The following is a 27481-nucleotide window of genomic DNA, read 5'->3' as shown; positions in this document are numbered from 1 at the left end:
CATGGTTTGAGGAGGCATATCCTCGGGAGGGACGCACAGGAGCAGTAAAATATTTTAAATCCCTTTCCTGTCCTATAACCTTAATGTATACGTAAGGCCACGACCACGTACACTTAAAAATCACAAATATTCCAACAAAAACAGAAGAAAGACTTTGGCTCCTATCATGTCAGGCATCAGTTTTCAGTTTCTTATGGAATATGGTTTTGGAGTGCAGTTATATACCGGATCTCGTGTTATAATGATAAAGAAAGAAAGTGGAAGGAGATAGCATCAAGCTGACGGATATATGCTGAGAGATATGTGACTGTGATAAACGTAAAGATCAGATATTGCCTTCTGACATTGCAGCAGGACCAAAGTTTCCCTTCATTGTACAGTTCTCATCTCTCACCCTCCTTGAAAGTGCTGAAAAGAGAGAACAAACATACAGTATAACACACACAAATCACACCATAACCCTTCATTCCTTTCTGAGGATATTAAACAGGGCAATGGTTATTTAGTTAAATTTGGTCAGTCTCGATTTCTTAAAGACTTAGTCTCGACATACGTATGCGGTTTAGATTAGAGCTGGCTCACCCTGAGCACTTTTGACTGACGTGAAAGGATCTGGAGATTGCTGTGGAGAGCGTTATGCTGCCTGCAACATTATTCAACAAGACCAGTTTGGTGGCTGGTCAGTGATGGTTTGGGGAGGCATATCCTCGGAGGGACGCACAGACCTTTACGAGCAAGATAATGGTACCCTCACTGCTTTTAGATATCGGGATGAAATCTTCAGACGCATTGTCTGATCCTGTACTGGTGCAGTCGACGGTGGGTTCCTCCTGGTGCACAACAATGGCCGACCACATGTGGCGAGAGTGTGCAGGAGGTTCCTGGAGGATGAAGGAGTTGATACCATTGACTGTCCCCCACAGTCCCTTGATTTAAATCCAATAGAACACCTCTGGGACATTATGTTTGGTTCATCCAACACCAGCAGGTTGCATCTCAGACTGTTAGGGAGCTCAGTGATGGCTGTGTTCACATCTGGGAGTAGATCTCCCAGGACACCATCCCCCATCTCATTAGGAGCCTGCCGTACAAGTTAAGCATGCCATACAAACTACTGAGGACCATTTTGAGTTGCTGCGATGAAGTTAAGGCAAAATGGACTAGCCTGCCGCATAATTTTTTCACTTTGATTTTTGTGTTCAGGTTAGGCTGGGTAAAGCCTGCGTGATCTGCCGGCGATTTGGATTTCGCCCTGCAGCTCAGGCTGGAAACCTGTACATCTATCTTCTACTTGTCCACGTTTCCTAGGTCCAATCACAAACTAGCTCATCCAAAAGGCGCACCCGGATCGTTTGTCTGATTGGTTGAAGGACTATCCAAAAACAGTCATTTGAACTATCCCCATTGATCATGACTTTTGTGCAGTACAAATAAAACGCAGCCCTAACCCTAACCCTAACACACTGGACTCTGAGATCATTTTTGCCTTCAAAGAACAATATAGCACCTTAATAATATTATTAATTTAATAATTGACCATTTTTATCAGAGCTTCCCCTAGGCCTACTCCAAAGAGCAGCAACTGCCACTGAACAGCAGGTATGCAGATTAATGATACTGTAGTACAACAATGATGGCTTTGATTTGGATGCTTTTAAAAATAATTAACCACAAAAAGCCCAAATATGTTTCTGACAGAGATGAACCCTATTTCCATATGGCTTTAGAATGTAATTCAATGACAACAACTAAACAGGTAAACATTTTGTAACTATAATAATTTTATTGATTTTTCCACAATTTCCAAACATATTTCTGTCAAATAAAGGCATCCATACTGGTTCAGTGCAAAGGATAAGGCACATAATCACAGTTTTATTTAATAAAAGGAGCAGTATAATGTTTAAAAATCCCTTTCCTGTCCTATAACCTTAATGTACACGCAAGGCCACGACCACGTACACTTAAAAATCACAAATATATATAAAAAAAAAACAATGACTTTGGCTCATGTCATGCATCCAATTTCAGTATCTTATGGAATATGCTATTGGAGTGCAGTTGTATACCGGATCTCGTGTTTGAATGATAAAGAAAAAAGAAGTGGAAGGAGATAGCATCAAGCTGACGGACTCTTCTGAGTCAGCTGAGAGATATGTGACTGTGATAAACGTAAAGATCAGATATTGCCTTCTGACATTGCAGCAGGACTAAAAAAAACTCATCGAGTTTCACTTCATTGTACAGTTCTCATCTCTCATCCTCCTTGAAAGTGCTGAAAAGAAAGAACAAACATACAACACATATAAATCACACCATAACCCTTAATTCCTCTGTGAGGACACTAAACAGAGCAATGGCTATTTGGAAATAATCCTCCTCCAAAATCAAAAACTTTAGGCTGGCAAACAAATAATCTATGAAATGGTCATCAGATAGGAAATGACAATACTGCTTTTTCCAGAGTGCAGCCTGTACTGAAATCCCTTTGGGGGGGTTTTCACACGTTGCCATTTTCCTCCTCTGGACGGCCACGGATGCGTCCACTCTGGGGTTGGTCCAGTTGGCAGGCAAGGAGAGAGAGGGAGGTTTCAGTAGTTTTTGTTGTCACGGCAACTGCTTCCCACGCAGGACTGGAGCTTGATGAGCCGCTGATTCATGGTCTGCAGCAGAGCGGGGTCCACCTTCTTCACGATGTTCTCCAGCTGATGGGGGTCCGACGTCAGGTTGTACACCTCCACAAACGACTGGACACAGGAGAGAGAGGCCATGATCCACAGTCCATATGACGAGATGGAAGTATTTAGGAATGTTGGCAAGCATGTAAACATGAGCTTGTAAGTAAACTGGTGTCTGAACATCAGAAACCTGTAACGGCTTTGCTCAGGCGAAATTACTGTCTGCGTTAGTGACGGTCTTTGGTATTATCAATGGTGCCTTCCAGGCAGCGCTGCCTTCAAGGCACTACTCCCCTCAGTTTAGGGGTAGGATGAGGGTTGAGGGGGTTAGGGTTAGGAATAGGGTGAAGGTAGTGCCTTTTAGGCTGTGCTGCCTGGAAGGTGCCGTTGGGGGCAGAAAACACCATTGAGCCGTTAGTGACACAGACCTAGTCAGTGGAGAATAAACATATTCAAGAGACAAAAAAAGCCTGTCAAAAAAACATATGAAGAGTAAAAAGGGTAAAAAAAAAAAAAGATGAAAAAAATCTTGCTTTAAACAGCTATTAGTATATGCATGGTGCATCATTAAAACCAGATAAAAGAAAAGCAACAAAGCCCCCAGGCCCTAGGTGTCGACCCACATCCTGTTTAACTATGATGTGCTTTGTTTAGGTGTGAGATACCACTATCACAGTGCATCGGTGTGTCTATCACTGGTGCATGCTCTTGTCCTTCAATCATAATGCACACTAAAAAAAAAAAAAGTCAGGGATATTCCGCCTCAGGATGAACCTAAAATCCACTATAACATTTAAAGGTGAACTTAATGTAACCTTCTCTCAACTTTTGAATGTGTCCAACAGTTCAATATTTCAGTACTTTCTGTGCTGAACCATTACATTACATTTCACCCGAACGCCAGATATCCCTAATATAACTTTTTGTGACTAATGTACTGTATATACAATTGGGCGTAGATGGAATAGGACTGACCTCGTTGTCTGCAAACTCACAGTACTGCAGGTTACAGCCGGTCAGTGTTCTCACACAGGCATACGTGTTGTTGAAGGCGTCCTCACACGTACAGTCAGGAAAGCAGTTCTGCAGAGAGAGGTGGGCTGTTAGACCAACAGCGAGGCCAAGGGTCGGGTTTGTGGTGATCATTTATCGGTCAAAAGTGAATCGATAGAATATCTGCTGTACACTATATTTACTGACGGAGTTGTTCCTGGGTTTCTTAATATAATGAGTGTTATTCATAAATAATTTGTTGATTGTGCACAGTGTACAACACGTAGTACCACACTGTAGCCAGGCACAGTAAGTAGTGTAGATAGTCACCGGACGCTTGTCATATGATGTCTTGGCTGCAACAGAGACTGAAGCTAACCAACTGAACCTTGAACACACTGTTTTGTTTTGTTCTCAGAGCAGTGGTTCTTTCTTAACTGATGTGTCATGAGGCAAAGCCAAGGGTGGAATGTTGAGAAACCCAATGTTTCTGTACAGGCTCATGATATTTTATGAAATTTCATGGTACTTTTAAATGCATCAACTTTTTATTTGTTCATCTTTCTCAGAGATAAGAAAGAAGCATTGGCATTTATTCATCTACAAAGCTATTGTTATCATCTTATATTTCAAATATGCTTGCTTGGAATTCTGGTCCCTATCAAACCAGATCAAATGACTGTTTGCTCAAGGTTCCTCATACTTATTCTGAACTGGGAAAGTCAGCCTGCTATAATGCCCCTACTTCCTGGATTAATGTTCAACACACTGTTAAAATTAGCTCTCTACTTTCCTATGTCATTACTATCAATTCAGATCTGTAATGACAAATCTTCCCACATCATTTTGTACCCGTTTAATTTGTTTTGTTTTATTGTATTCTTCCTCCTCTTCAATTTTATGTCTTTTATTGTTTTTTTTATTATTATTTATTTGTAGGATAGATTTAGCAACTTTATCACTTGCCTGTTCTAGCAATAACAACAAAAAACACATCTAACAACAACCAATCTGAGGAATCTCACAACTTTGACACCACCAGTTTCTCTTGACGAGCAGCAGAATAAAAGCATCTCCAATCTGTGACTAATGTCATGTTTGCCTTTCTTTTTGTGACAGGATGCATTGATTGGTGTTATAAAGGCAGCTAAAAGGCTCTAGATCTTGCAGTGCAGCTTAGTCAGCATCATGTGAAGGCAAACTCAAACTATGCCTATAGCACACTCTGTATAGAGTAAACATGGGCATATAAAAAGGAACACCTGTTATCGTCTGTAAGGATATGTGCAACACTCATCATACTCGGTAACCAGAAGTCGTTGTGCCTTGGTGTTCTGGTTTGACCTGGGCCCCTAAAAGGGTTTGAACCTCGGTCTTCAAGCACCTGACCCTGCCTGACAGAATGAAACCCTTTAAAGGAATAAAACGAACCAAACGCCAAGCCAAATCCACATGCACGTTTCCAAAAACCATAGTTGATAACTGAGGTTCTAACTGCAGCAACTTTGTTGGTTGCAATGCCATTTCCCATTGCCAACCAACTAAGTTGCTAACAGGTTAGTAACCATGGTTTTGGGAAACGCACCCCAAAACATTAACTCTCCGGAGAGCAGAACCAGATATACTGTGCGATGACCAATGTGACAGCACTATTAAATCCAACGAGGATTTCTATGAAGGGGTGAATCACACGTCTGAACTCTCTTGAATCTCACGATCCACATAAATAAAAACGGCCGAGGAAACCAACATAGACTGTCCACTCACAGCCAGTCCAGGCCCCAGTTTCGGGCAGGCAGGGTCCTCCAAGGCGTGTCCCTCCCCTGTGTACTCGACCAGGAAGAAGGAGCGGGCGGTGCCGTTACGCAGTGAAGGGGCCTGCAAAGGACCGACATGAGAGGGCAGTTAGAACAACAGGTACTTAAACGTGCGTCGTCATCATCTTCCTCTCCTCGGGTGATTGGTGCCTTAACAGGTACTTAAAGGCACACAAAGTCTTTCAGGGGGAAATGGCTCAATAAGCTTTTAGGTTACACACTGATTTGTCATGTTGCAGTGAACTAATCTAGATTATGAATTACGACTATTAAATTATGAAAAACACATAATCACCGTAATGTAGTCTGTCAGTTTTACATTCATGTCTACACTGAAATATGCTTCATATATATTTTTTTTTTTCAAAGAAAAACTAATGCCAATGGGGATTAACATAGGTAGGTGAGGGATGCAGATCAAGCTTATGGGAAGGCCAGTGAAATATTTGGAAAATCACACACACATGCACACAAACATGCACACACACACACCATCTGTGGCAGGAAAGACTGGCCATCCAAGTTGACTTCAGTGAGATTGACTCCAGCTATGTCCAGGAAGGTCGGCGCCAGATCGATATTTAGCACAGGAGTCTAAGACAAACACAAACACAAACACAAACATAGCATAATGTATGTGTGGCCATGCAGTGCCAGATCGATATTTAGCACACGAGTCTCAGACAAACACAAACACTAACACAGCATAATGTATGTGTAGTCATGCAGTGCCTACTGATTAAATAGTAACTCCAACACTGGAAACAATGTGGGGATGAGATTGTTGTTAATGATGGTGGGCTGACACAAATGTGAACACAAAATAATTGATGACCCACTACAGCACGGATGGGCATAGGTGCAAAATGTCCCCTTTACTCACAGGAAGGGTCTGCTTGGCCTTGACCCCTGGGCCTCGGACCATGAGGGGCACACGGATGTCAAACTCATACAGCTGCCTCTTGTCGATGGGCAGCGAGAACTGACCTGCAGAACACACACACACACACACACACACACACACACACACACACACAGACAAGACAGACAGACAGACAGACACACACACAGGTTTTAATGGATGCGAATGCAGCTAATGACTATGCAGATGCAGAAGTTGCAGAAGTTATTAACTTCTTATCTGTAAGAGTATCAGCCCCATCCTTAAGATATGCAGTGCCACAAATCAGAGGTGGAAAACTCCAGCTTCAGAGAGTAAAAATCCAATCATGTATTGGTTCTACCTGTGCACTTAACACAGGTGATCTCACCAATTAGCTGCTCTACCTGGCTGAAGAGTTGTGCTAATTAGAATCAACTGGTTTAAGTGAGTGGTTAGTACAGATATGTGGTAGGACTTTTACTTTCTGAAGCTGGACTTGTCCACCTCTGCCGCAAATGTCATCATTCAATGCCTCAAATACAGAAACTGGGCGTTCATTTTGGGTCTTTGCAGTATGCAAAAACAACACCGACCTGTGTGATATCCATTATCGGACACAAAGAAGATGTAGGTGTCGTCCAGCACCTTCAGATCTTTCAACTTTTTCACCAGGATCTCCACCATGTCGTCAACAGACAGCAGCGTCTGCCACCTGCAGACCAGCAAATGTCAATGTCAATGTCAATTTATTTGTATAGCACTTTAAAAAACAACAACAGTTGACTAAAGTGCTGTAAAACAAACGATTAGACAAACAAGAAACATACATAAGACAACGGAGGCTAGACGGAGCGGTGTAGTCGCCAGTGTGCCCGTGACACCAAGACAAACAAACAAATTTTAAAAATAACAATCGCTACACTGATCAAAACAAATAGGCTAATGCCGGACGGAGCGGCGTAATCACAAGGGGAATGAAGCATGTCTTGTCAAAGGCTGTAAAAATCTACCCGACTATTATACATTGATTTTACAAAATGTCTTCATCTATGAGGTTAATAGAGGGGAGCAGGTAATATGGTGTTAACATGGTTTTGTTTCTTTTAACCTGCATAAAACACTGTCCTGCGGCTTATACACAATGCGGCTTGTATTCAGGAAAATACTGTATAGTACCTCACCACACTGCACTGTGGGTACACCAATGAGCGAGAGGAAGGGGAATGAAGCATGTCTTATCAAAGGCTGTAAAAATCTCCTGTGAACTGTACCTTTTTTGGTATGCGTCGTCTAGGTATTTCACTGAGCTCTCTGGCATGGGGCTCACCGGCTGCCGCAGGAGCCAGTGCTTGTCCTGCAAGTCAAGAAGAGAAGGAACGCCGGGTCAGAGTCGGAGACATGGTTGGTCTGGTCATTTTAACATGCAGGATAAAATGCAGGTTTTTACAGTATTTTAGCTGACGATAGCTTAATTGCTGTCAGAATCGATGGTATCACTCGATAAGCGGATGTGATTACACGGGTTTCTGAGTGTAGACTTCTGACATTCTACATCACCCCTAGTGCATGAGAAACCTCAGCTAATGCTGTAGAACATGGCTGATAGACAGGACATTATCTGTGCCTGAAATGATCAAATACAAGACAATACAGAGAATAGCCTTTCTTGACATCGTACATGGCCGAGCTCAAGCCTGAATTCAGGCATAACACGCCTGAAGTCTATCAGGCCTGTGTAGAAGCACTGGAGGAGTGGAGGCACACTATGAGCACATGAGGCTGGGAGCACCAGGCCAGTGTACATCCACCACCCCTTATCTGATCTCAGAACAAAACGCCAGTTGAATGAATTAAATAGGGGGAACAGCGGGGTCGAGGAGACTGATATTTAAAGCATAAAACTGTCAAGTTAATTGGTTGTGAGACAATGTAAGCTATCGCTTTGGCTCATAGATCACCAAAATCAATTTCAGTCATACCACTACAGGAAGTAACAAAACCAGTAAGACCACTCGGTGCACCGGTTGCTGCTGTGCCTACTGCCTGGAGGTTTTGGCTTTTGGTTTTGGTTTATGGGCTGCTATCCCCAGGTGTCAAAAGTTGCCATCTCAGCATCTTGAAAATTGTATACAGTAAAACCTGATGCTGAGTCTTTGTTAGGGAGTGTGACCCCCCTGGGTCCTCTCTGGTTTGGTTTGCTGACAGCCTTTGGGTCTACAATAAACTATTTGTTGGATCAAACTCTGCCTCCTGATTGAAGAAGACTCATTCTTGTTTCAGCACGTTGTCAGTTTTTAACAGTGTATTTTTCTTGAAGTCGCAAGCTACATTTTCTACTCATCACCTGGCCTGATTGATCATTTCTACCACAACAGTATACAGGAGATAAGACAGACACAGACAGAGAAGTGGACATAGGGACCAACAGACAGACAAACATGCCAACAGACAGACAGACAGACAGACAGCTTGATGTTTTGACCCTTCAGTGAGACCGGCACTGACTTTGCCTGCTTTGTTGAAACTGCCATCCCGCGGGGCCTTGACATCGCCGAAAGTCTTCTGGTACTGGGGTGCTGCGACCCAGGGGGAGTGGGGGGCCGGAGGGGACAGCATGATGAAGAAGGGGTGCTGGGGGCTTCGGTCATCCAGGAACTCCAATGACCTGTTCACCTGGAGACAACATACACACACACGCGCCAATATAAAAGTTATAATTTCAGTCATTTCATGGTTTAATTCTCCTAAGGTTCAGTTGGGTTAGTTCTCTTTGTATTTTGCTTAATATTTGCAAAACCAAACTCCTACCATGCAAATCTCATTCAAATGTCACTCAAATGTGTTTGTCATATTTCCAGGAAACCATGAAATCACTTGGGTAGCTTACTATAATGGAATGGAACATTAATTAAATCTCAATTTAACAAAATATGAAGTATTTGGATAACAAACCATGCCGTATTTTCTACATTACATCCAAGAACATATCACAATACATATCAGTACAGAAAGGTGCAAAAACCACCGTATCAGCATCATCACGTCTCTTTACAACTAACCTATGTCACCCTACACTTTGCTGAATTTTCTATGTCATTTTATTAGCTCAGTGCAGCACATTAGGACTCATAGAGGAGAGAGATAAAGGAAGCCCCTGCTGACTTGGGTGCTGACTTGCTTGTGTAGGCAGGCCACCGCATGGCGTGTCACATGAGAGGCACACGCTCTTTTAGCCTAAAACAGCATATGGAAGCACACACGGATTGGCATCGACACATCATATAGACTATAGCGGACGGGAAGTCCTCATGATATAGAACACAATGTTCCTCATTTTGTTGGGTCATTTGAGGGTGGAATCACTGATACAGTTTGTATGGTGACAGAGCAGACTACAGTTACCGGTTCAGTGTTGTACCGCTGTTGCTGACAGAGTCAGTTTGGAGTAGAGGGGATTTGTCTAACTCTGAATGGCTCCACTTCCTTCAGGGGCAGCGTTGATGACTTTAACTACATTTTCCATGATTCACATTCACACAATGAGCAAATAAATTATGAGCAACTCCATATAAAAACCTGATTAGACCACTGGATTCATGATGTTTACAGTGCAGCACCTGGAAGTGTACAACCTCACATCAGAGCCTCATCATGTCTGTTAAAGGTTACTTGGACAAAACTGTAATTTTCAAAAGAATGTGTAAGTCCTCTGTAGACACTCTTCAACAACATACATCAGAGTGCATTCCAAAAGGTGTTCCTTCAAATCCTTAATGTGTGAAAAGGGTTTACCTTAACACTGCCAATTTTTTAGTTTAGGGTTGTAAGGCAAGTTTCACTGTTTTTACTTTCCTCAAGCACACCATGTTTTCAAAAGGCTTTGAGACAACTCGTGACAGATTGTGGCAATGATAGTGGGAAGCTGTTTGGTTGAAAAACATGTAACTTACATGTGCAGACTGTCATACACACTTGCAACGTACTGAACACAAGTACAAACAACATGCAGCATATCTCGTAGAATCTGATATAGAGACTGAGAAACTCACGATAAGATCTGTGAGGTAGTCCTTATGGTAGTCATCTCCGTGTTTCTCCTCCTTGCCGTTCACTGAGAGAGTGTAGTTGTAGTACACAGAGTTCCCTACCTGCAAACCATCAAAGATGTCCTTTTACAGTTCAGATGTGACATTCTGGTAAGTAAACTATTCAGTCTTTAAGTCTATTATCTCCTCTGACTTCAGTTTGTCAAATTAGTAGTTCAAACTAAATAGCCTATTCAACAATATGAGGTTTACATTGCTGTACATTGGCAGATTGCTGCAAAGATAAACATTGTAAAAGGTTCACTATTCAGCTCCAGAGACAGGGGTGTAAAGGCTTACCTCCACCAGGAACATAACCCAAAGTCACTCCTCAAATATATGTGTGTGTGTGTGTGTGTGTGTGTGTGTGTGTGTGTGTGTGTGTGTGAGACATGTTTAGACAGAGCTGGGGGTGGGCAGCAATAGCACACTCAGAAACCCACACGTGAACAAACAAACATCTATAGAAAGTTTAGCTTGAGATGAGATAAGGGGCCAAGATTGGATTCTTAACTGGCCACACAAACTCAAGACAGAAGAACCATGGAAGAACAGTAGCTGACTCTAGAACAAGTCTGAGCCTGTTCTTGCAAAGTTCTAGACTTATTCCAGAATTGAGTAACGGGACAAAGGCGTCTGCTAAATAAAAAATAACCATAACCATAACTGTTACATGGGATGTGTTTTAGTGCAAGATATTGAAGACCACAGTTTCCAGCATGGCTAGACCAAATAATTAGTTAATCATTAATCACTGAAATGGCCAACAAATAAAATATCTGTGTTCCTTTGTGGCAGATTGATTGAACTTCTGCAACTGAAGAGCCAATACAAATAAAATACCCCCCCCCCCCCCCCCAAGATGACACAAGTAAAAGGTTCCCTGCATGCACACACACACACACACACACACACACACACACACACACACACACACACACACACACACACACACACACACACACACACACACACACACACACACACACATACACACAAAACACAAAGGCCTGGTGTAGTGTTTCACTACTGTTAAAGCAAACAACCTGAGTGGCCAATCCTGTTGGCTTAGTCTAATCACTTACCAGAGCGTTCCAGTGGTCCCAGCCAGGAGGTACATGGTCCACGTCTCCTGCCTCCTTCTTCCCATACTAAAAACACAGAAAAAAACCCACAATGTGTCATATAAAACTGAATGTGTTAAAACGGAACAAAGATGAAAAATTAAGGTGATAGTACATGGGGTAACTCTTGGGGTGACTCTTTAATATTACATTACATTAAATTTCATTACATTACATTTGGCTGATGCTTTGAAACCAAAATTACTTTCAACATGGTAAACATTTTACTTTTTTTTTTTTTTTTTAAAGCAATTCTAACAACAATTATAGGAAAATGTAAGAAGATAGAGTGCCGTTTTGAGCAATGTTACTGGGCAATCACATAATCAGTTCCATGTGTTCTAACAGGAGGATTGTGATCATTTGCATTCCCTTGTTGAAAGTCGCTTTGGCTAAAAAGCATCAGGCAAATGTATTTAATAATAGCAATAGATGATAACAATAGACGATAACAATAGATGACAATACTCAGGAATACCAACCAGCAACATTGCTCAAAAAGTTGCCTTGTGTATCATCTGCTTAACAAGCACTGCATGAGAATGGATAGCACCATCGGGAAAGGAACCACACCTGATTGAGATACTTTCCCCCGAAGAAGGTCTGGTATCCAGCCTTGCTGAGATAGACTGGGAAGGCCAGAGATTCGGAATCCTTCTGCCAGGCAGGGCTACTACAGTTGCCGGACAAGGAGTTGTTTCGGACCTCATGGTTATGAGGGTATTTACCTGTGAGGATGCTGCTACGGCTCGGACAGCACAAGGGTGTAACTGTGAACTAGAGAGACAGGAGGAGACAAGCAGACAGACAGACAGACACACAGACAGACACACAGATAGACAGACAGACACACAGACAGACAGACGCACAAACAGACAGACAGACAGACAGACGCAGACAGATGTTCGCACCCACAGGGAGAGACAGACAGATCAGGAGAGACAGACAGTAAAACAGAAAAGGAGAGAAACACCTATTTGAGTGTGTTCTGCATATTGCTTGAAAAACAATTTTTGAGGAAATGAATGATGTCCTACTCACTGCATTAGAAAAGGTGACGCCAGCATCCCCTAAGAGCTGTTTAGTCTTTTTCATTGGTGTCTGAAAGTGAAGGGGTATTGCTTATTTGTGTAGTGAATATAAAGCATGTTAAATATTATAAATGAAATTTAGATTGGCTCATAGTGCAACAGACATGTTCAACTTTCAGGTAGTTGGAAAAACTAATTGTTCAATCGAGCGTGATGGGGAACTCGAATTCCTCTTTAAGAGTTGTGTCTCTTCCTGCTTAGTTGCACTTCCATATAACACATGTGACTGCTATTAATGTCATGACATAGGCTGTGTCTATAGGCTACAGCTCAACATACAGTTAGCTAGCAACGCAATGGCTATTAGCCAACGATGACAGTTTATTGTACAATAGTCCTTTCAAGGAGACAACTTATAGTGAGTGTATGGCTATCATGTGATTTTTGCAACTCCCGTGTAGAGCAGGTAGTACTTCTTTTGAACTATTATTTTCTTTATTTTACGGTATTTCATCATTATTTAGGTCAGTGTGTAAGTCACAACAATAAAGACTCACCAGTCCACCGAGCTGAACATCCTGGTCGTCGGTTACAATTAGCACAATGTTGCTTGGTTTGGCGCATTCTGAGCAGCTGGGCAAACATGCAGCGAAGGCGAGAAATACTGTGACTCTGACAACCGCACACAGTGTCCGATGTAGAGCTCTCTGTCCTGGACTGGCCTCCAAACTTGCCATTAGCTGCGAGCTACCACTCAGCTGGTCTGACTGTCCACGGCGGGGTAGCTGTACATTGAAAAGGCAAAGTGGGAGGGGACGGAGACATAAACCACGAGTAGGCTAGTGAAGGGGAGGAGGTCTGTTCAAGTTTGAGGAAGTGCTACAATTTTGTCAAAGAGTCATGCCATATGTCATGTTTCAGAGTCATATGACTTGATTCCTGGAGGGACTTTAACCTAACGTCTGCAACGAGACATATCTCGAGTTTCACTGAAATAGCCAAGAAAACTATGATCGGTTAATTAGTTGCCACTTTGTTTCATGTTTGTTTCACCATCTCTTCCACTAGGTGTAGCCAATACTGGTGATTGCGACACCACAAAACACCACTCAGTATTTACAGAAAACCTGTTAAATGTAAGCCAGATATGAAAGTTGACGTTGACATTAGGCTATTTATTGAGGTGTTAGCTACTAGACTAAGCTACTTCAAATTTGCCTTAATTTTTGTCCTGAAAACGTACCTTTCTTAAATAGTCAGAATATATGATCTGTTATTTATGGTTATTCGGTGTATCTACAATACACGTTTTACCTCTATGCAATATATGCATGTTTGCTCTATTTTCAATTCAGCGGTCAATGCGATTGTGCAATAATTTCAGGTAAACATATGTCCTGTTTCCACGTCGGTCTTATTTTGGCTGGTGCACTGCGTTCAGCTTCGTGCCACTATTGGTCAAAGTGTGTATTGCGTCATACTTGCTGCGCGGTCTCATGCTCCCATGCACCACAGACGCACATACATGTCAGCAGAGTCAGTCAGTCGATGCAAAAAAGTAGATTGTTCATCTGGCCCTGTCAATTTAGCTCCCCACACGTACATTATGTAACTTAACTCTAAAGGCTCGTACAAGATGTGTCTTTAGAGAGAATCATCTTTGGACAAAATAAGTCTTATGACGGATAACTTTGCTAGCTTCACAGATGGTGCCGCTAAAGCGTAGGAAAGTAGTCTCGACATCGTCTGCAACTGACACTGACATCAAAGCCACGAAATACCCAGACACCGTCATCTTTATCTTAGAGAGAAAGATGGGAGCCAGCCGCAGGACTTTCCTCACTAGACTTGGACGAAACAAAGGATTCCAGGTCGCAGAGCAGTTCAGGTGAGTAAAAGTTAGGCTACTGAATGTCTTCATGTGATGTTGGCTGCAGCTCTCTCTAGCTCAATCTCTTGTCCTGCTACAGTGAGGCTGTTACACATGTCGTCGCGGAGAACAACTCGGGGGATGAGGTGCAGGCCTGGCTTGAGACTCAAACTGTGGGTCGCACTACGTCTAATACGGTTCATTTGTTGAGCATCAGCTGGTATACAGAAAGCATGGCTACTGGCAAGCCTGAGAGCATTCAAGAGAAACACAAATTAAAGGTACGTACGTTTGTGAGGAAGATCTTTGCATGCCTCCTGATGAGTAGCTGACGGAGAGGAGGGACGGGAGGGGACATTCTCTTTTTTTAAATGACAGCAAATGCTTTCTGTTATCTCAGACATCCCTCGATATCTCGTGATGTTTGCAACATGTCATACTGTTGCATACATGTCTTAATGCAGCAGTATGACTGTCATGGGGTAGAATAAATGCGTTGGTTTGCTGAGGCGCCTCCACACTGACTAGTCTGATATCGCCCTTGCAGGTGAGCCACACACCCACTCCAGTCACGCCTGTGGTCTCTGCAAAGAGTTACGCCTGTCAGAGAAGAACTCCTCTGAAGCACCACAACTTGTTTCTGACTGTGAGTAAAAGTGAATGCATTGCATGACTGGGAACTGAAATAATAGTTAAGCACCAATTTGTTTTCATCATAGGATCTGGTTTGGTCCTTAGGTTTTCCTTTGTCAGGTGTAAAGCACTTATATATCTCAGATGATCAGACTCCTAACTGAAAGGCAGACTGATATGGTTAATAATACACCTCACCTCCTCCTATAGGGTGCATGTGTTAGACAACTGTATTGGTTCAGATACTGTGGTGTTGAAGTGGTCCTCAGATGTTCTGTTTAACCTAATACCAATGTCTACCATGGTGTCATGCTTTACAGTAGTTGGTGTTTTTGTAAACCTCTAGATGTAGCCGTACGATTCCATGCGTAGCTCATTTCTTCCCAGCTTGTGTTTGTGTCACACCATCCTCTATACCATCACCACCATAACTTGGTCTTTACTTTAAATAGGTGTTCTGATTATGTTATGTAATGCAGCTAAATACAGCACATCTGTTAGTGAATGCAAATGAATGTGACATTGTCCCTTAGCAGGCCCTAGATCTCTGTCATCTATTCATATTTACTGTATTTCAGTACTTTCCGACTAACACTCCTCCCCCAGGAACCATTGGAGCTGTTGGCAGAGAATGCTGAGTTGGGTGAGAACGAGGGGAGGAGCGTGGCATTCCGGAGGGCGGCAGCCATCTTGAAGACACTCCCACGTGCGGTGAAGAGGATGGAGGACCTGCAGGGTCTGCCCTGTCTGGGCGAACACTCGCTACGTGTTATCAAGGTGAGACGCCACATCTTTGGCGACTCTACAGACTTTTCTGCTCTGTGACTAGCCCGTGTTTACAGCTTTTTCTTACATACAAAATCTTTGCTTGTCTGTCACATCATTTTTGAGACCTGTCACTCAAAAATCATAATCCCATACCAAATCTAGAAAACTGTACGCTATAATTCTCAGGCTTATAATTTCATAGAACACTTTAATGCAAAACACCACACACCACTCTCTAGCTAGCACACAAAAATCTAACAGGAAGCTACTTGATTTCCTTTTTGAAGCACACTTGTTCACCCATAATTCACAGTTATTCACACACTCCTCAAATGTGCTATATGAAGTGTTTAATGATGTACTGTACTACATTATGTATCTACTATACTAGTAACATTACAGATCTTGTCTTACATAAGTGTTTAATAGTCTGCAATATTGCAGGTTGTTGTCCTGCCTTCTCTTTCATGCCTATGAGTTGTCACACTTGCCACAGGATTAGCTTTTAAATATGAACACGTTTGATCTGAATTACAGCACTTTTTATGCATTACTAAATAGTTATACCATGAACCCAGAGCGCCTGTAATCGGCAATGTTTTGTGTTTTCGTTCTGGTCCAGGAGATCTTAGAGTACGGGTCGTCACAGGAGGTTGAGTCAACACGGCACTCGGAGCAGTTTCAGGCTATGAAGGTGAGCGGTGAAGATTTTTCAAACCGATGTCTCAGTATTCTGTTAGTTTAGTAAAGTATCATTTTGAGACAGAGGACATAATCTCTTCCATCGTACGTTTATACTTCCCCTTCTCATGCATTATTTCAGGATTTAGAAATGTTAGAACATGTATTCATTAGCTATGGAGATGTCTCAAGGTGACATACTGTAGTTTTTAACCTTTTTAAAGCCATAGCATTGTTATTAAAGTGTATTGTGTGTTTCACTGCAGGCTTTGACGGGCATATTTGGAGTCGGGGTGAAGACGGCTGATCGCTGGTTCAGGGAGGGACTCCGCTGCCCAGCAGACGTGACCAAATCAGAGCAGAGACTGAACAGCTCCCAGCAAGCAGGTAGGCGTCAGGGTGGCTGCCATTGGTCAGTCAGTTAGCAAGCAGGTAGACATCAGAGCTGTGGGCATTGGTTAGTTAGCAAGCAGGTAGACATCAGGGCTGTTGGCATTGGTCAGTTAGCAAGCAGGTAGACATCAGAGCTGTGGGCATTGGTTAGTTAGCAAGCAGGTAGACATCAGGGCTGTTGGCATTGGTCAGTTAGCAAGCAGGTAGACATCAGAGCTGTGGGCATTGGTTAGTTAGCAAGCAGGTAGATATCAGGGCTGTTGGCATTGGTCAGTTAGAAAACAGATAGACATCAAGGCTGTGGCCATTGGTCAATATCCAGTGACATCAGTTACAATAGCTCACCGCTTGTCTCTGTGTCAAATGTGTTGGTCCACGTAAGCAGTGGTCTGATCACTCTGTTGTGACCGTTTTGACCAAACATGTTGTTCAACAGGGAAAGTGTAGCAAAGCGGTTTTGAAATGTGTTGAGATTGAACGTGCTCCTGTTGAAAGTGATGTGGGTAATATGGGTAATGTCCACACCTCATCCAGGCTTGCTGCACCATGAGGACCTCAGCCAGCGCGTCAGTAGGGCAGAAGCCGACGCCATTGGTCAGATCGTAGAGAGGGCGGTACAGGAAGTCCTGCCAGGAGCTCAGATCACGCTGATTGGAGGATTCAGGAGGTTAGTGATCATAAACACACACACACACACACACACACACACACACACACACACACACACACACACACACACACACACAGATGGGGAAAAAAACACTCATACCCCCATTCCTAATTTTCTCTCGCTGTCTCTCTCACTCTCTGTCTGTCTGTCTGTCTCTCCCTCTCTCTCTTTCTCTCTCTCTCTCTCTCTCTCTGTCTCTCTCTCTCTCTCTCTCTCTCTGTCTCTCTCTCTCTCTCTCGCTCTCTTACTGTGTGTCAGGGGGAAGGAGACGGGCCATGACGTGGACTTCCTCATCACTCACCCAGAGGAGGGGAAGGAGGAGGGGCTCATGCCCAAAGTGGTCCAGTGGCTGGAGGCTCAGGTGGGGAACATCAGGATGTGCACTCAAATGGGGGAGGGAATGCCTCTGAATACAGCGATGGCAGCAGGCTTCACTGAGTCTCTTTGTAGTTTATTTGAGTACTGGACCAAACTTGTAACAAAGTATGAGAAAGGGGAGAAGGCCACACTTTGCATAGATAAGATTATATTCATACTGTACATGCAAAGTGCGGCCGTTTTTCCTTTGTTATATCTAGGGACCTTAAACTGTTGACCAGGAACCCACGCTTGCTACCTCCACTGGTGGTGGTTGAAAAGTGAATAAATACTTCTGTTTCAAATATATATATGTGTGTGTGTGTGTGTGTGTGTGTGTGTGTGTGTATTGTGTGTGTATGTATATATATACAGTGAGGAGCACATGTATTTGATACCATGCTAAAACAGGAATATAAAATCATCATTTGACAATTGATCTTAATGCCTTAATTTAAAAAATGAGTAAAAATCAAACCGCCAAGGACACCAATTTTCTTTGTGATTGAAGAATGTATCGTAAATAGATAAATGTTTTCCTTAAATGCTAGGGGAAGGAAGTATTTGACCCCCTATGTAACCCTATGGGAATTTAACACATAGGGTTAACATAGGGGCAGGCAGATTTTTATTTTTAAAGACCAGCTATTTCATGGATCTAGGATATTATGCATCCCGATAAATTTCCCTTGGCCTTTGGAATTAAAATAGCCCCACATCATCACATACCCTTGACCATAGCTAGAGATTGGCATGGTGCTTTTTCCAGTAGGCCTATTAGCCTGTTTGATTTGCATTGAGCTCAATGAGCATCAAACAGGCTAATAGGCCTACTGCAAAAAGCACCATGCCAATCTCTCGCTATGGTGAAAGGTATGTAATGACGTGGGGCTATTTTAATTCCAACGGCCAAGGGAACTTTATCAGGATGCATAATAACCTGAATCCATGAAATAGCTGGCCTTAAAAAATAAAAATCTGCCTGCCCCAATGTTAACCCTATGTGTTAAATTCCCATAGGGTTACATTGGGGGTCAAATACTTCCTTCCCCCTAGCATTTAGGAAGAACATTTATTTATTTACGAAACATTCTTCATTCACAAAGAAAATTGGGGTAGTTAGCGGTTTTATTTTTACTCAATTTTTGAATTAAGACATTAAGATCAATTGTCAAATGATGATTTTATATTCCTCTTTTTAGTCAACTTTAGCATGGTATCAAATACATGTTCTCCTCACTGTATATATATCCTTTGTTGCTCCAGGATCTGCTTCTGTATCAGAAAACTACCATGAACTCTTACCTGGAGTCCAAAGAGGGGCCCGCACGGCCCGCTCACAACATGGATCGCTTTGAGAGGTGCTTCTCCATCTTTAAGCTGGAGCGGAGTGTCCTGGGGGAGGCACACTCGTCTGCCCAGGCCACGGAGGGGGAACCTGGGGGTGGAGAGGGACGAGCCCCTGGGTCAGAGCCACTGCCACAGCGCCGCCCTGCTGGATGGAAGGCCGTTAGGGTGGACCTGGTAGTCAGCCCCTTCAGTCAGTTTGGGTTTGCTCTGTTGGGCTGGACTGGCTCCAAGGTGGGGAGGCAGCCATTTTGTATTCTGTTTGCAGTCTTTTCCTCTCTGCCTGTATTTCTTTGCTTTTTTCTTTCTTCAATTATTTCTCTCTGACTCTTTGTGGCCTGTTTGTTTTTTTTTTTTTTGTCATTCTCTTTTTACTTTTTTCCTTTCTCTCTGACTTTCCTTCTTGTCTGTTATTTTATTCCTTTCTCTTCCTCTCCCTTTGTCTTTCTTTCTATCTTAAAGGGATAGTTCGGGTTTTAAGACACGAAGTTATATGGGTTCCCTGTCAGCAACGTTGTGCATCAGCACTGACTTACCCCCCGACAGCGTCCTGTGAGCCGAGATCCAGCCGGTTTTTGATCGTTTTTGATGCTGAAGACAGTAGTCCGGCAAGTTTCTGGGGTCACGAAAGTAAAGTGTTTTTCTTCTCAAAACCATATGCGTTCAACAGAGTGATATATTTGCACCACAAAAACGTTGTCCAGCTGTCAGTAGCGCGCAGTGATAGGAATCGCGAAAAATAAGTAAGTGATAACGAGGTTTGAATTTTTCCTGGACAACGTTTTTGTGGTGCAAATATATCACTCTTTTGAACGCATATGGTTTTGAGAAGAAAAACACTTTACTTTCGTGACCCCAGAAACTTGCCGGACTACTTTCTTCAGCATCAAAAACCGGCTGGATCTCGGCTCACAGGACGCTGTTGCGGGGTAAGTCAGTGCTGATGCACAACGTTGCTGACAGGGAACCCATATAACTTCGTGTCTTAAAACCCGAACTATCCCTTTAAATGAGGTCAGACAAGCATAGGTCTAGGCTAGTCCTGAATTGGTCCTAATCTGGTCGTTGTCTGGTCCTAATATGGTCCTGATCTGGCCCTTGTGTGTGCGCAGCTATTTGAAAGGGAGTTGAGGCGCTGGGCAGGCCGGGAGAAGAACATGTCCTTGAGCAGTCACGCCCTCTACGACAACAGCAAGGTGAGTGCACCTGTGCCCAGGTGTGTGTAGCTGGAATGGGGTTGGCTTACTTGTTGCCAGGTATGTGTGCAGTGATAAGATTGGTTTACTTGTATACTATATGTATACGTGTGTATCCAGTTCAGAAGCCCACTTTGTGATGTTTATTACCCAGCAGTGCACACAAAGCACAAATTAATTCCTGCTGTAATTCCTTTTTTTTTTTTTTTTTTCCCCCCCCAAGTAATCATTAATCACCCTGGTGCAGTTTGGTTATATTTTCATATATAATATGACCCAAATGTTCTGAGGGTATCTGTCAGGCTTTGTCTTCCATATGCTGATCTGTCCTGTAGTAAATAACTTGCCCCATGCTAACTGGTTGATCCGTCTCGGCCTTCAGAAATGCTACCTCAGAGCCAGTACGGAGGAAGAGATCTTCAGCCACCTGGGACTGGACTACATCCAACCATGTGACCGCAACGCCTGATTGGTCAAGAGGTCTGTAGAAGGGGGGGATAAACGGTTGCATCCACTCTTCGGTTCCTGTGTGGATCCAAAACCTGTAGAACCCAAAAGAACCTTGTAGAAGTTTACTCGGCAACTGAATTCAAATCTGCACCTCAAAATGGCCGCCCGGGCTGACTCACCGCACTGCCTCGGCTGATTCTCCCGTTAGTCACCAGCGGTGCCCGTGAGTCAGGATATCTGCTGGGTCACTCTCTCACTTCCAGAGCGTCCCTCGCATGTGAAGAAAAGGGCCTCGGGAACCACGAGAGAAAACGCCTGACCGGCAAGAGGGTTATTTTTGGTTCTGTTTTGGTTTGTGTATGTTTGCCAATAGTGTTCTTTTTTCTTCACTTTGTCATGCCTTTGTGCTGTTAGAAATGTTAGAACGAGGTGTTTTTTTCCTTGAAAAGGTGTAGATATGGATGTAGAAATGAGGTATTTAATTTTGCTCTGGTGTTTCAGCGCCTCCACACACCCACATGAAGGCTAGGGTCACCCCCCCCCCCCCCCCCCCCCCCCCATAGTGAACAGCACTCATCTCCCCTGACTCACCGCGCACTGGGCTCTTTCCAATGGATTTGCTTTGCAGATCTGAAATCCAATACCTACAGTACTGCTTGATGTGCTCTTATTCTTAGGTACTGACTACTGCAGAGGACTTTCATCTCTAACATTCATCAGGGGACACGGCTCCTGACACTATGAAATGTTACATGAAATTTTTTATGGCCTTAATCCAAATAGTTATATAGCCTTGCAATTGAACAGCCATTAGTTTGACACTATGTTAGGTCCTGGTATGGACTTGAACTGTCTTTACATTTTTTAATATATGGCAAAATGCACTTTATATGTCAGAGCTTTCTCAGCCAAGTATTTGAAATGGATTTACAGTTGTGTACAATGACCACGGTCTTGGAGAGATATTGAGATTGAACAGACTGAGAGTTTAATGCTTTAATGTCGAGCACAACGACCAAACTGCTGATTAATTTCACTGAAGGTGACGTGACTGACTGCAGAGATGTCTAGTGTGTGTATTGAAATCTCACAGGGTGTACACACCACTGCCTCCCATGGAAACAGCTGCAGGGGGCTGATTTGGTTGCTAGCGTGCGATAGATTTGTCTGTGTTTCCTTTAAGTTTTGTGAAATAGAGAAGCAAGAAGTGCCTTTAGGGAAGTGGTACAGTGTATAGTACTGTAAGAATGAAATGGCAGATTTAACAATTGTGTGTGTGCGTGTGCGTGTGCATCCATCCATGCCTGTGTGCCTACATGCTTATTTACATTTTTAATGGTGAGACCAATTGCACAGTATGTGTGTAATCTGTATGTGAGTATATCAGCTTCTCTCAGTGTAAACATGGCTTGATAGTTATTTTGCCCAAACCTACCTTCTTTTGTCTGTCCTGTAAAACCGAATTGGAAACTTTTAACATAATATTCAACATAATTCACCTTGAAATACATTTTAAAGTAACCATTTGTTGTTCCAATGACATAGCATAAGTGTATGGAGTAGGGGATTGTGCGATGAAGAAACAGATATGTTTTGTGGCTTGCATACATACATACGCACAGACACACACACACACACACACAGACACACACACACACACACACACACACACACACACACTCACACACTCACTCACACTCACACTCATTCACTCTGTCTTTCTCTTTCTGTCTGACTCACACACACACACGTACACCACACTGTGGTTCTTACTCAGTTCCAACAGGTGTGACATTCAGTTGCTTATCAGACATGATGCACACATACAGTAATGCAGGCCTTATGTTGTTTAAAGTTCTGTAATGTTTTGTTGAGTTATATCATTGTTATTTGTTGAAATGTTAACTTTATTGTTGTTATACTGGTTAGCATACCACTGTGAGAGAACTGATTTACCTGAGTAATTGTACTTCTGTTAGAGTCCACAAACACAGATATCAAAAGTCTTGAGATGTTCAATGTGTTGACCCATATCTTGGAGATGAAACACCTGGCTGCTTAGAGTTCCGTTGAAACAGGAAGAAATATAGGACAAACATTGCTAAAACTCAAGTTTTTGAAATAAAGGAGCATGTCTGATGACCAAACTTTTGTATCTGGTTTAATCTCTTAACATAAAATATGACAATATCACCCATCAAACTATTTTGTGAGTAAAACCACAAAATGCTTACATACATACATACAAACACACACAGATACATTAATCAAGCTCTGAGAGGAGACTGTTGCCCTGTGAGAAAATGACACCTTCATTTGCAGACAGACGGACTTTGTAACCTAAAATGTGATCCAACTGCAGCATGCCCAGGCAAAGGACCACACTGGCCAAAACGGCAGTGAACTATAGTAGTTTGATTCACCACCAGGTGGCGACACATAGTTTTCTATCAGGGTAAGAGCTGATGTGACGCTGACGACCAGTGCAGTTCTTGTCCAGCACTAGCTACTGGTGAAATACTGTTGCTCACTTTTACTACTGTGATATAGTTGTTAACAAGAGATGCTGAATCTAAGATCTCTAAAAGTATTGCTATGAGGAAAGTGTGTAAAAAATGTAATATAGGGTGAAGTCAGGTAACATTTTGAATTTTAATGGTTGTTTTTTGTGATCTACCTAAAAGTTTCCCAAATAACCTTACATCACCCTAAATCATCATGATCTGTAGCAGAATCACCAATTGTCTGGCTGTGGCCACATCTCTAGATGAGTGCTATCTCTCTGCTGTGGTCAGGCTGCTGCTTTCGAACGCCCTAGGAGGAGGCTATGTTTGAGGGGCCCTCCCTTATCCCCTGTTGCTTGCCGGCAGGATATCTCAGATTTAATAGTTGTGTTTTTGTTTGTTTCATTTTTTCAGTACACAGTTTGGTTTTTGTAGGCCTATAGAAACTGTCATGACTCCTGACATGAACTTGTATGGGAACTATGGAAGCCTCCAACCATGTCAACCAAAGCCACCCATGACTTCCACACGTCAGATTTTTTTCCCTCCAGGGTTCCCATGGAAACCATTCTTTTCATCTATGATTGTCGTGTCATCTGACCAGATTGACCACCAGCATCACTGCACGTAGTTCCAGACCAAACCTCCAACCTAAATTACCAGCGTCCACCAACATCACTGCACACAGTTCCAGACCAAACCTCCAACCAAAATCACCAACTCCATTCAACTCCAACAGTTTAATGCTTGGCCTGTATGATAGGGGGGGTTCATTCTTCAACATTCAATATAATTTCAAGGGTAAGTATATAGAAACTTGAGAGAAACATGAGAGACATTAGTTGTCATCTGTTGAAATGCATTTAATTTGGTGATGGTTTGTTGTGTATTTAACAACACTATATGTTGTTACGTTTAAGGCTTTATTATCTGTGAGCATAAATCATAGACAAATGTTTCAGTGAGCTTACCTCGTAGATTTGGTGGATGACGAAAGCTTAAGCATTTACATACAACTACATTACATTGATATTCAGCGAGTCATGTGACAATCCTGTGATCTTAGATCAGAAGCCCGGGAATTTAATATGTCTTTTTTAAAAATAGAATCTAAAGCAGTATTTTTATGTGATATCGAAAATATCACCATTTTTAGCATGGCTTTGACTCAAAGACAGGCCTTTGCATGCTTGTTATCTGGGATATAGCTTTTCACATAGATCATGCACTATTTAAAGTCCCATACGACCTGAGCATGATTATGAAACCACTCTCCCTGTCACCAAGTCCAGAATAGAGTTAGATGTCATAGCAGCCCTCACTACACTCCTCAAGTTCAAACTCCTCCTGGTCTCTTTTTTTTTTTAGAAATGCACCCTAAATCATATCATCCACCACTAACATATAACAGTTGCGCAGTATTAGAGGCCATCAGCTTCTCTTGCCAATGTAAACCTGGCTCGTGAGTCTAATTAGCGCTCTTAAAAAGCTCTAACCCTAACTGGCCCACCTTGTTTTATCTGCCCTGAAACTGTATTTTACGGCCGCTGCTGTCCTCTAACCACCTTTTTCCTTACAACATAATTGACCTCTAAACGTCTTCTAAACTTCAAAGAGCGTGTCCGTGTTCACGCCTCTGCTGCCGCTTTTGGCCCCGGCCGGCAGGAAAAGGAATTAATACCCCCCCCCCCACCAAGAAAATGCCCCTCCTGTCCATTACGTGGTCCTGACACTCCTGTCAGACGAGTCTCGGGGATCGGGGCCCCCATTCACAAACATGACGGCAATCTCTGATGTGATCTGAGGAGACACAGGGATGAGCTGAGAGAGATAGGAAGGGAGGGAAAGAGAGAAAGAGAGAAAGAGGGAGGGAGGGAGGGAGGGAGAGAAGGGGGGGGGGGGTAACAGTTATGTTCTGTTGTTCTTAATCCCCTTTAACACTCTCCTGGGCTCTGCTCTTCCCACACCAAATGCGTGAAACAAAAGTTTCAGGTAGAGAGGGAGGGGAAGGAGGAGGAGAGGAGGACTACATGACACCTCTGAGTGTGTGTGTGTGTGTGTGTGTGTGTGTGTGTGCCAGTGGGAAGGGATGGGTGCTGGACACAGACTGGAGACACAGGGGCTGAGAGTCTGAGATTGCAGACAGAGTGGCCCCTGCCCTGACACACACACACACACACACACGCACACACACATACAATTCAGATACAAACATACAGAGAGACACAACGAAATACCTCTAACCTCAAAAGACATTATGCGATACTATGTGGACAAAACTATTGGAACACCTGATCATTACACCTACAGTGGTGTTACCATAGATATATATATACGTATATATGTCTATGGGTGTTACCGTATTTCCCAACTATTAGCTGTGGCTTACATTGATTTTGCTCAATTTCTCCGCTATGAGGTTAGCATTGGGGCAGTTAATATGGTATTAATATGGTTTTGTTTCTATTAACTTGCACAAAACACTGTCCTTTGGCTTACACAATGCGGCTTATACACAATGCAGCTAATACACAGGAAATTACTATGGTATGAGTGGTATGGTATGAGTGGTATGGTATGAATGATGTGTGTGTGTGTCACCGTGTGTGTGTGTGTGTGTGGCGTGCTTTACCTATTAAGCTAGAAGAACATTTGTATGGTCAGCCAGGCACTGATGGGTCAGAGGGCCTGGTCTGAAATCTCTGTTAGTTCATTCCAAAGATGTTTGATGGTGTTGTAGTCAAGGCTCAGTGAGGGCCAGTCAAGTTCTTCCGCACCAAACGCACACAACCATGTCTTTATGATGGTACCACGCTTGAATTAACTCTTCGACCCAACGCCCCATTCCTTCACAAATATTAGTGAATTCAGACTGTATGACTATAGGCCCTTGATTTTATACACTTGTGGCAATGTGTCTGAATTAAACAAATTAATTCAGTGATTAAGTGGATTTACATGTCCCAATACATTTGTCCATAAATGTTTGCATCCCACTTGAATACATGCATGTAATGGTAAAAACAGACACTCAAACACAGAATAGTCAGACGAAATCAAAGTGATTCTATTCTCACTAGGCACTAAATTATCACATAAATAATAAAATAAAATAAATAAAATAAATTTACCAAGTTATTATACATCTATTTTTCATTCATATCCACACATTAAATAACAAACTCTCTCACACACAAACGGTTTAAAAATCACATTAATTTTGAAATCAACCATTTAAACACAATGCCATAATGCACACAAACCTCCCTCTCTGTTATCACAAGACCGGGACCTGCTTTTCAAATACGACCTGTTCTCAATGGCCTTAAGTGTCCCTTTGAAGTGGATGCTGATTGTGTTGAATGGCAGAGAGACTAGAGGTGATTCCTATCACAAACTGATTCAATCATGGGTCGTTGATGGAAGCTAAGGTAGCCAAAAAAATAGAATGAGCATTGTCTAAAAGCGCTCAGTATACTGTATCGGAATACATTTATTCAAGTATAGCCTACCTGTTATTTTTCTGTAAAGCACTTATACCTCACTAATGGAGAGCATATCTGACACTATGTTTTGTTTCCACTGGAGGCACACACACTTTAGACATTAATGACTGTTTTATATTTATATGTCTATATATCTTATAGCCTATAAATCAAGCGTAGAGCCTTTTGGGAATAGTCGTGTATGTTCTTTGTCTTCCTCAACACTTTCGGCCTGTTGTTCCACATGTCATGATGAGCCCAGAGTTGGACATTGTGCCAAATTACTAATAATTGGAGTGTAATTGGGATTAGTTTGTTAGTCTTCCATACAGTGATTTTAAACTTTTTAAATAGACAAACTTCTCCGACATTGTGCTTCTTGTAATCCACCACTTGTCTTTCAGATCAAGCCTGGGGCTGCAGGGTCATGTTTATATTTGATCATGATTTATTTGTTTGTTTGTTTAGGAAACACAGAGTTTTGTTTAGAATGAGCATTTACTTAAGCAAATTAAA

The 27481-nt window shown here is 42.6% G+C and overlaps 2 protein-coding genes across 4 annotated transcripts; one reads left to right on the top strand and one right to left on the bottom strand.

The window, feature by feature from the left end:
* Nucleotides 1-1759: 1759 nt before the first annotated feature.
* On the bottom strand, nt 1760-14012 carry gnsb (glucosamine (N-acetyl)-6-sulfatase (Sanfilippo disease IIID), b). Of its 2 annotated transcripts, XM_062554281.1 has the most exons (14): nt 13926-14012; nt 13169-13396; nt 12622-12681; nt 12154-12357; nt 11542-11607; nt 10421-10519; nt 8877-9044; nt 7643-7725; nt 6965-7083; nt 6372-6475; nt 5981-6082; nt 5439-5549; nt 3654-3761; nt 1760-2747 (listed from the first exon to the last, which is right to left on the bottom strand). In XM_062554281.1, the coding sequence occupies exons 2-14, from the start codon at nt 13346-13348 to the stop codon at nt 2592-2594; spliced, it is 1560 nt and encodes a 519-aa protein (XP_062410265.1). In that variant the 5' UTR covers nt 13349-13396; nt 13926-14012; the 3' UTR covers nt 1760-2591. The 2 variants fall into 2 exon arrangements, with proteins under 2 accessions (XP_062410265.1, XP_062410264.1); XM_062554280.1 differs by lacking the exon at nt 13926-14012 and having other exon boundaries at nt 13169-13481.
* A 141-nt stretch (nt 14013-14153) lies between these two features.
* On the top strand, nt 14154-21516 carry polm (polymerase (DNA directed), mu). 2 transcript variants are annotated; one of them, XM_062554278.1, is made up of 11 exons: nt 14154-14499; nt 14582-14762; nt 15029-15127; nt 15721-15891; nt 16505-16576; nt 16830-16950; nt 17491-17623; nt 17885-17987; nt 19250-19564; nt 20443-20526; nt 21185-21516. In XM_062554278.1, the coding sequence occupies exons 1-11, from the start codon at nt 14318-14320 to the stop codon at nt 21293-21295; spliced, it is 1572 nt and encodes a 523-aa protein (XP_062410262.1). In that variant the 5' UTR covers nt 14154-14317; the 3' UTR covers nt 21296-21516. The 2 variants fall into 2 exon arrangements, with proteins under 2 accessions (XP_062410262.1, XP_062410263.1); XM_062554279.1 differs by having other exon boundaries at nt 20909-21304.
* Nucleotides 21517-27481: the final 5965 nt, after the last annotated feature.

This window comes from Sardina pilchardus, chromosome 14 (genome assembly GCF_963854185.1).
Source record: "Sardina pilchardus chromosome 14, fSarPil1.1, whole genome shotgun sequence".
Taxonomy (NCBI): Eukaryota; Metazoa; Chordata; class Actinopteri; order Clupeiformes; family Clupeidae; genus Sardina; species Sardina pilchardus.
This window is presented reverse-complemented; position numbering and strand designations above follow the sequence as displayed.

Bases quoted from the DNA above. Each gene is read 5' to 3' on its own strand.
- gnsb (XM_062554281.1), bottom strand. From the start codon at position 13,348: ATGGCAAGTTTGGAGGCCAGTCCAGGACAGAGAGCTCTACATCGGACA. The intron at 10,520-11,541 runs GTAAGTGATTAG...GATGGTTTGCAG, and splicing joins GGGACCACTGGAACGCTCTG to GTAGGGAACTCTGTGTACTA. The intron at 7,084-7,642 runs GTACAGTTCACA...GCTGGTCTGCAG, and splicing joins GACGACGCATACCAAAAAAG to GTGGCAGACGCTGCTGTCTG.
- polm (XM_062554278.1), top strand. From the start codon at position 14,318: ATGGTGCCGCTAAAGCGTAGGAAAGTAGTCTCGACATCGTCTGCAACT. The intron at 15,128-15,720 runs GTGAGTAAAAGT...CTCCTCCCCCAG, and splicing joins ACCACAACTTGTTTCTGACT to GAACCATTGGAGCTGTTGGC. The intron at 17,988-19,249 runs GTGGGGAACATC...TTGTTGCTCCAG, and splicing joins TCCAGTGGCTGGAGGCTCAG to GATCTGCTTCTGTATCAGAA.